We start from the raw sequence: 9,496 nt of genomic DNA, 5'->3' as shown, positions 1-9,496 counted from the left end.
CCTTAATAAATGGCTTGGACATCTTAAAATCCAAGACATAGAACCAGCTGCATTAGAATCTCTCTACAGTTCCTTGGTTCCTCTTTCTTCTCATGCAGATATCAACCCTTACATTCAGAGGATTGCAGAAATAACCCATCACAAGTCTCTCAACCAACTTCTAAAACTCGAACCAACTTCTAATTCTAAAACTATAGAACTTCTAGACTTACACTTCTAGAAGATAACAAACATTATCCACGTTTTTTTTATATAGGTCCACTGAAGCCTTTCGAAACTTTACCCAAAAATTAATAAAAATCACTAAAAATCACTAAAAATAGTTACTCAACATGATGGCAGCCCTTGGAAGTGTGGTCCTCCCCGGTTTGGATTAACTAGTAGATTTTCTCCTTTGGTTTTAGCTGGTCTAGGAGTATGCTCCTGGCCATCCTTAATTGATTTTATGTATTGTAGGTTGGGACCCCGGTCCCCAATGTAATTTCCATAGTATCAATAAAATTGTCAATTTTCAAAAAAAAAAATCTCCATAAATCATAATGGCCTAGCTTAACAATTTTTGTCATGAATGGTCCTATGCAGGGCCCACTCTTGACATTAGCATGATGGTTCAGTTTACATATGGCTTGATTTTGAATTTTGGGTCACATTCTACTATCATCTTCTCTCAATTCATCTTTGTTGAGTTATGGGCTTGTTCATAAACTCTGATTCAGCAGCTATCCTTGCAAATTAGACTCCACATAGGGTTTTCATAAAAACAATATTGCATTGCCATTCCTCACCATTGAAAAAAAAAATATTGCATTTGTCATTTCATGATAACGTGAAACTCCCATCACTTACTGTTTTCATCATCAGAACGTTGCAAATTGAGTTAGAAGCTTTCGCAAAATTTGCTAGAAAGCAAAAGGCAAAAACCTGAGGGGGTTTGGTCGTTTATAAGCAATAGTTCTTAAAAGCAGAGATTAGCACCCCATCAAGTTTTGTTTCTCCCTCAAAGGTTTTTTTTCTGTATAATAATAATGGGGAAATTCAAAATTGGAATAAATCACTTGAAAAGTGACAGGTTCGTTTCTTAAGTCCTTTTTACAGAATTAAAATAAAATAAAACCCAGCCATACATACACCTGAAAATGCACAATGACAAAGCAGACTAAAGATGAAATTGGTAAAAGCAGTCAAATAGAATTGAGAATGGTGAATCACAAGTACATAAATCTCAGGCATAAAGAATGGTATGTTTCCCAATAATCCAAATAGAAGGAAATTATAGGAAAGCATTCTGAAACAACAACTGCCAATAAACATGTTACATATCACTATGAAATTTCATATGGACAGGACTGGGTTTACACACCTAACAACTGAAAGGGACTCAAGCAAGGGTTGCTCCTCGCACTCGAAAACCACCAGCAGATCATAATGTTAACATGATGCTTACTGGAAAACGGCAACAGCAAAGAGCAGCAACAGAATGATCAACTTCAAACTTCCAACCATGACTAATGATGCTGATGACTTCGAGTGCACTTGCGCCCTGAAAATGTGAAATATAGACTTGAGTAAGTCTTTGAAGATTATTACAGTAAAGGCAAGTGTACCACGATGTAGTTTTTGGTAACATACTTCTGCAAATATTTGAGTTTTCCGCAGTATAAGGCATTATCTGGCTTAGGCAATTCGGTTTTGTTCGTGATCTCAGGATTAACGACCCTTACATACACTTCCTGTCCAAGGTACCAAGTATCAAGATTTTCTACATGAACACTCCACACACCCACATTATCGAGCCAAACTAAGACTGCAGTCCACGCTCCAGGAAAGACCTGAATGAAATAGATATAGCAATGTTACTGAAAGGTAAGTATGAAGACTGCATCATTGAAAGACATCCAACTAGGATTACTACATGTTTAAAGGTCCAAACTGAAATGATTTCAGAAGTTTCCATATTCTAACTATGTCAACAAAAATGCCTCAAGATTTTTTCTGCCCTTTTTTCTTTTTATAATGATAACATCCCAACGTTTTCTGAGCAGTTAGAGGTCAAATAGTAATGATATATGATTTGTCCATTCTTTATGACTTGTGATCATGTGGTACCATAAGATGTAGAACAATCATAACAAGAAAAGGAGGAAAGAAAAGGTCAATTTGAGGCAAGAGACAAGAATAACAGAGGAGAACCATACATATTTACTTAATATCATTTGTATGTTTTGAGGAAAATGCCTGATTTCTATCATATCTACCATACAATCTTGGGTAGTAAAGGATGGAATAAGTGACTCATTTTAATCTGCACAAAGGAAAATGAATTCTCGAGACTCTTCTACTGTAGGAAAACACAATGAAAAACAGCAGAAAGTTCAAAATTCTGATACCATATATCCCAATCAATTAGCGATCAATTTAACATGTTTGATAACTACAAGATAGGATAGTGAGATCAAATTATTTAACTACTTATTTGGAAATTGAATAAAATGACTATATGTTTTGGATAGGCATGAGAATCCACGATCTGTTTCGACTTTCGATTTAAACAATGAGCGATGACATTTGATATAGTTTTAAATACAAGATCCGATAATCAGATCAGCTTGTACAGTTCCATTGGAATAGCACACACACAAGGGCAATTATCAAGAGTATCATGGAATACATTCGGTTCGAAATCAGAACATTGATGTCAACATCACATGTCAGTGAAACGTAAGCAAACACAAAAGATTTTTATTTTTATTTTTATTTTTTATTTATTTTTTTTTGACAAAATGAACAATAAAAATAATCAACATTTGGTAGAGATTAACTAAGGTTTCTTCGTCAACCCACAAATAGGAACAGTATAAGCTAGTAGATATATGGATATACAACAAATAGCCGAGAGACAATTAAAAAGGGAAGAAATGAACCAAAATTGGTTCGCAAAAGTCACTCAGAACAAACAAACAAACAAAAAGAAAAGACTGCTAAACCAAACATCATGGAGGAAATTATAAGGATATGAGAAGAATCCCATGGATATACCTGTGTCGTAGAGCGAGCAACTCCATCCCATTTGTTATATGTTCCCCTGCTGTTCTCTGTCCAGTCCCCAAAATCCATCCTGCAATTAACCAAACACCTACCATTAAGACCTCCAAGAACAATCACACAGTCACACATGTAGGTAATCATAGAAATTAGACAGAAATTGAAACCAGAGACATACCCAACCACAAAAAATGCATATCCATCCATGTGGTAACTCTGGACTGTGGTGTCATTGTTCTGGAATATGATTTCCATAAATCCCCTATATGTACCATTAATTACAGATGATCCAAGACGAGATGGTCCAACAAGTGGCCTAGTGGGGAAATCGAGTGTATATATCCCCTTCAATTTGTACTGGTCAGCAAGCCTCAGTGGGGTGTCAGGATTTACATAGGAGATCCCATTGAGGGTGGTTCGGCGTTTACCATTAATAACCACTGGTGGCTTGTTTTTCAACACATACACTTGAGTCACGTTGATCTGGCCATATTTAAAGGAACCTTGTGGGTTAGGGCGAGCAGCACCAGCAGACACATTCCACCTGATAAATTTACGGACAACTCTCAAATCAGATAGATAAAAAAAGATTACAAGTTTTCGAAGGTGCTATTTTTAACTAGTTCTCAACAGACACGCAATATTAAGCTCATGTTGCCCACAACGAAATGTCTCTTGATTATTATTACTCAAACAACATACACAAATTATGGTTTTTTTAAAAAAAATTGACTTTTATTAATCATAACCATAACAAAAAGGGGGGACAAGGAGTCCCCAAGGTGCGGCAATGTTATACCCACCACCCGGATACATTACATATTGTCCAGAGAATACATGTTTATCCAACATCGTCCACCACATGAACAGGCATCACTTGTATGCACATCTCCTCCATCGTAACACCTCATTTTGCCAGGCCATCCGCCATTTCATTTGCCGATCGCGAAGACGGACCAAATCCTGAATTTCCGCAATGAAATTCTGAAGCCGCCATGGTCCTTTGGACTTAGCCGTAGCCCCTTCCACCATTAACATTTTGGAACAATTAGCCGAAAACCATTTTAATCCAAACAACATAGCCCTTATCTCAGCCTCATTTGCATCACACGTTCCCGCTAGCCCGAATAAGACACCACCAATCCCAGCCCTTCAGGGATTGCCAAGCGAGCTGCCAACAAAGTTCAACTTTAACCAGCCCCTCGGTGGTGCCTCCCATCTCGGTATTTCGCCAAATTATGGTTTTAACTCATGAGGAGCAAAACAGAAGAGAATTGGGATGAGAAATATAGTAAGATTTCAGATTACAAGACACCAAATTTAGGTCCAGTGTGATTGAAAAGTTTTTCAACATGCCAAAAAGAAAAAGGTCCTTGGTTAGTCCAACAAGCACTTGGTTGATATATATATGAGGGTCAATCAAAAGCACACAAGTTCAACAAAGAAAAAAAGAGGGAAAATGATAACAAAAAAAGGACGAAGCAAAACAAAATTCTTCAACAGAGCATAGCATTCTCATGCGACTAAAACTGAATTAAGCATTCTGAACAGACCTGATAGATCTTGCCTGATTCATTGAAAATGACTTGTCATAAAAATCATTTGGTGGATCTGGTAGAGGACCAGTTGCATTGCCTTTGGAATTGGAATAGTGAAGGATGGCAACACCTGTAACTCTGGTCCAAAGTGTTTCATTCACAAACCTAGCACTAGCTACAATATAGTAATCACTACTCGCGTTCTGATCCATGGTAACCAAGAAAGAATAGGATTGCCCAACATGAATATCCAGGTTAGTATAGTTCTGCTGCGATGTGTATGATCCTTCTGTCTCCACGAGAAGCAGGTTATGGTTCTGGATTCGGAAGTTCAAACTAGTTGAGACACCAATATTGTGCACACGGATGCGATATGTTCTACCTGTACCACAGCCAAGCCATCGTCAACTAAAGGCACCCTTTGATAGTAGTTTGGAAGCCACAGATTTAATAAACATCATGTGTTAATAATAAACATCATGTGTTAAGAATGTAACGAGTACAGTTATCCCTTGATTACTTTGTCAGGAAGACTACCCCTATGCTATGAACTACGTTACCAGGTTATGGGCGCAACTATGCTGTACATCATGGGTACAAACACTATGGTCTGGCATGACCCAAAATTCAGAATACAGCATAATACAAACAGAACTACTTAGACCCATGTACATAGGTCGCGGACATGGAGAACATGAACATGCCAGCACATCTTTAAGTTTTTCTCCTGAACTAGCGCCTGGCACCCAATATACAGGAATTCAGGTCCAAACAAATAATCTGTGACAAACGAACTTCAAATATATTACAGGACTACAACCAATGTACATGAATTCAGGTAAAACAAACTGCGTAACACTGGATCAAGCATATTGCAGGGCTACCACCATAAATCATATACACAATGCATATTGCTCGACACCCATTTAACCAAATAACACTTTTCATAACAAACACTACCTGGGTGAACGTTGATAGTCTCATAATCAATACCAGCTGGAACAAGTGTACTATTGTACCGGTAAGGACCCTTCCCATTCATGAGAACTCCATCTGGCATGCCTAGGTCATTGCCATCATCAAGGGCCTTCCTCAGAGCCTACAACCCAAAGCAAAAGGTCAGACTGTATTCGACATTTTTAGTCTGTCTTCTTCTTATGTACAAGTCTAGGCTAATTAAAAGCAAGATTTTAAAACTTGACTAGATAGATGAATCCCAGTCTAAGAAGACATAGAACTCAGCCGGGCACTCAATCAATGTTTTTTAAGTTCTCTGAGTACTCAAACAAGTTTTTTTAAGTGTTTGAACTTGGTTGCTGAGTTCTGATAGAAAATTGAGAAAACTCAAACCAAGTTGTGAAGTCAAGTTGACCCACTGAGTCTTTCAAGTACTAAACTACATTTGTAAGCCTCAATCCTGATCATATAAAAAAACTGACCGTATGATTTTTGTTGTACCAGTCTCCGATGAGAAGGGTGATGTCTCCATCCGGCGTACCAAAAGGCACAGGTATTATGACCCGATTATTTACAATGATGCCTCCATACCCTCCTGCTGCTCTTTGGAAATTCAGAGAAGGGAAGTAAAAGAAGCTCCCAATCTGATCCTTCACCTGAAACTGATATGTCCAATTCCAACCATTGGGGATTGGACAATTTGTGCCAAAAACTCCATCTTCCCAAGAATTGCGACGGTGTTGAATACCATTCCTATCATTGAGACAAAAAAGAATTTCAAGTACTAGTAGCATTTGATTATTCTTCTCACGTTCTAACAGATTAGACAATTATAATACATTTAGAAGTTTTATGCAGATGACAGTTACCATGTGATAAGTAAATCCTCATTCAAACTGTTGAGGACATTGACGACCAGATTATTGTTGGTGGTCAAATTGACGATGGGACCGGGGAACTGCCCATTAATCGCAATCACCTATTATCCCAAATTAAATGAAAACAAGAATAAATTTCAAGGATAAAATTGTATACTCTAAGAAGTAATAATGAGTAATTAAATGTAAGGGAGAAAATGAGGCATTTCACATGAGGAGAAGAGCCTACAATCATATTGGGTTCTCCAACTAAGTACTCAGACTATAAATACAGATTATCAAAACAAGTAAGGAACCTGTTGCTGGACGCCCAAAGGAGCAGCAGTGATGTAAGAGAATTCCCACTCAAAGCTAATGAAGGGGTCTCCAGCTGAACAGATGCTAAAGAGCAGAGAAATGCAGATGAAAACCGCCGGCATAGACATTAAAAACGTCATTTATCGGTTTTATGAGCGAAAATGCGATTCGGCCGACTTTTCCGACCGTTTCGCCTTTACATTATCGTCTGTGAGGGACGAAAAAGAAGAACAAAGAACACGCTAAGTAACCAAATGGGCTTACTTGATAAAGTGTTGAAAAAACGTAGAACAGAGACTTTCAGTTGTCGGTGATGGGAGATTTGGGCATCCCTCAACTTAGCTGAATCCCTGAGCGCCACCTGCAGCACGGGCAGAGTGGGCCCGTGTCCTTTTCCGCTGTTTCTCCACCAAGTGAAGAAATAAACCATAGATCGTGTCCCGAGAATCCTAACCCTCTGACCCATTTAATTATGGAACAATTACCAATGTGAGATAAACAAAAGGCAAAATTATCAACAGACCCATGCTTTTCAAAAATTATCAAGGAGAGACAAAAGACGTCATGCCAGTAAAAGCTAGACGAAAATGCCCTTTGGCATTTACAACACATTTTGACCTTATTTTTTCCTTCTTCCCTCTTCTTTTACTTTTCCAGTATCACCTTTTTTATTTTTTACCCTACTAGCCATCTTCCTCCTTGTTCAGCCACCGTTGTTGCTGACAAATCTTGAAAATTTGAATGTTGAGTTCTTACCATCTATCTCTATGTATTTAGGTTTTGTTTTTTTTTTTTTTTTTTTTAGGGTTTTGCCCTATTTTTCATTCCTCTGTTTCTTATTTATCTTGTTTAGGGTTTAAGCGATTTGTATTTTAGGGTGAGTTCTGGAGATAATGCATGGATGGCTTCACTCACTTTTTTGGAAGAGAAGTGGTTGTATAAGAAAAAGTTGATGTAATACATGAATGGATGGTTAAACATTTTTTGATTTACTTAAATCTTTTTTTTTTGTAATACACAAATTGGGATGTAATACATGAAGCACATTTAATGAAAATAACATCCATTTCTTTTGTTATTTCTATCATGAGCAGAATTGTAATGCCATTAGAAGAGTTGCTACAGGCACGAGGTTTTGTAGCAGAAGGGGTTTATCAACTCTCTAGAATGGGGTTAGTGACTCTCAAAAGCAGGGTTACCAATTTTTGAATGGGCTTATCAAGTGCTTGAAAATTGGCCGAGGGTTTTTCAAGTCTCTAGGATTGGTGTTATCTAGTATAAAAAATGGGGTTACTAATTTCCGAATGGGGTGATCAAGTCCCTGAAAATTGGCCAAGGGTACTAGAGTTTTGGAAGGGAGTTTTCAAGTCACTGGGATTGGGGTTATCTAGTATCAAAAATGGGGTTACCAATTTCTGAATAGGCTTATCAAGTCCTTGAAAATTGGCCGAGGGTACTAAAGTTTTGGAAGGGGGTTTTCAAGTATTTGGGTTGGGGTTATCTAGTATCAAAATGGGGTTACCAATTTCCGAATGGGCTTTCAAGTCCCTTAAAATTGTCCAAGGGTACTGGAGTTTTGAAAGGGGTTTTTAAGTCTCTGAGGTTGGGGTTATCCAGTATCAAAATGGGGTTACCAAATTACAAATGGGCTTATCAACACGTTGAAAGGGAGAAGGAGAAATACAAAACCCTAAAACAAATGAAAAACAAAACCTAGATATTGAGAGATAGATAGGAATGAACTCACGTTTCAAATTTTCAAGTTTTTCCACCTCCAATGATGGCTAAATGATGAAGAAGATGACTGGTAAGGGAAAAAAAACAAAGTTGAAAATGAAAAAGTAAAATAAAAGAGAGAGAGAAGAGAGAAGAGGGAAAAGTGGAAAAGCAAAACGTATTGCTTAAGAAAAGGGCATTTTCGTCCAGCTTTTAATGACAAGACTTCTTTTGTCCCTCGTTGATAATTTCTGAAAAGCATGGGTCCTGTTGATAATTCCACCTAATTTTTGTCCCCCATTGGTAATTGTTCCTTTAGTTATAGAAACCTCCCCGAAAAGGGTAGGATCATGACATGAAAAGTCGTGAAGATGATTTTTGAGGCCCTGCAATGTATGGTTTCAATCATCCAATGGAGTGGCTCAATTATATTATGAGAAATGATTTATGCGCTCAAGTGTTTTTGATAAACATGCGCTCCACTTGTTTGTCAGAGGATTTTATGGTCCTCAAGAAGCTCTTGAAACCCTTTAAATACTACACGACAAACGAGTGAGCGCATGTTTATCAAAACATTGGAACGTTGAAATCATTTCTCTATATATATTTTTTAAATTACATAAGCTACTGATTTGGCACTACCATGTTTTGATAATTCTGCTTGTCTTTTCTTTTTGGAAAAACACTTTGAAAACAGTTCCGTTTGGAAAATAAAAACAGGACTGAATTAACCCTTGATTTAAATGTGAATTTATTACTTTTATAGGGATTTGAGCTCCCTCCATTTGCTTTTTAGTGGGCGTGGCTCAAATAGTTGAAGCCCCTGTTTTTCTCAAGAGGGAATCCCGTTTTCCTAGCAGTGCTCTTTCTTTCTAGAAGGGAAATGATAATTGCACAGTTGCACCCATTTCATCACTTGAGACACCCCAGCTACAGTGTATCTATCACTGAAAATGTGCTGATCTACTTCCCATTTGAAGGAATGAAGTGACGTGACTGCCACGTAAAATGCAGCCCATTTATCATTTCCCTTTTTGAATGGCTTCTGAGAGCTTTCTCCGAACAAGA

The 9,496-nt window shown here is 37.7% G+C and overlaps 1 protein-coding gene across 1 annotated transcript; it reads right to left on the bottom strand.

The window, feature by feature from the left end:
• Positions 1 to 1,165: 1,165 nt before the first annotated feature.
• Positions 1,166 to 7,137, bottom strand: LOC143877345 (monocopper oxidase-like protein SKU5). Its single transcript, XM_077379347.1, has 9 exons — positions 6,712 to 7,137; positions 6,407 to 6,516; positions 6,020 to 6,290; positions 5,541 to 5,679; positions 4,596 to 4,962; positions 3,221 to 3,586; positions 3,037 to 3,115; positions 1,630 to 1,829; positions 1,166 to 1,540 (listed from the first exon to the last, which is right to left on the bottom strand). Exons 1-9 carry the CDS (start codon positions 6,850 to 6,852, stop codon positions 1,441 to 1,443), a joined length of 1,773 nt encoding a protein of 590 aa, XP_077235462.1. The 5' UTR covers positions 6,853 to 7,137; the 3' UTR covers positions 1,166 to 1,440.
• Positions 7,138 to 9,496: the final 2,359 nt, after the last annotated feature.

Source organism: Tasmannia lanceolata, unplaced genomic scaffold (assembly GCF_043159265.1).
Source record: "Tasmannia lanceolata isolate RefF3 unplaced genomic scaffold, GAP_Taslan_0.1 ptg000005l, whole genome shotgun sequence".
NCBI lineage: Eukaryota > Viridiplantae > Streptophyta > Magnoliopsida > Canellales > Winteraceae > Tasmannia > Tasmannia lanceolata.
Note: the sequence above shows the minus strand (reverse complement) of the source record. Positions and strands in the feature narration are given on the sequence as shown.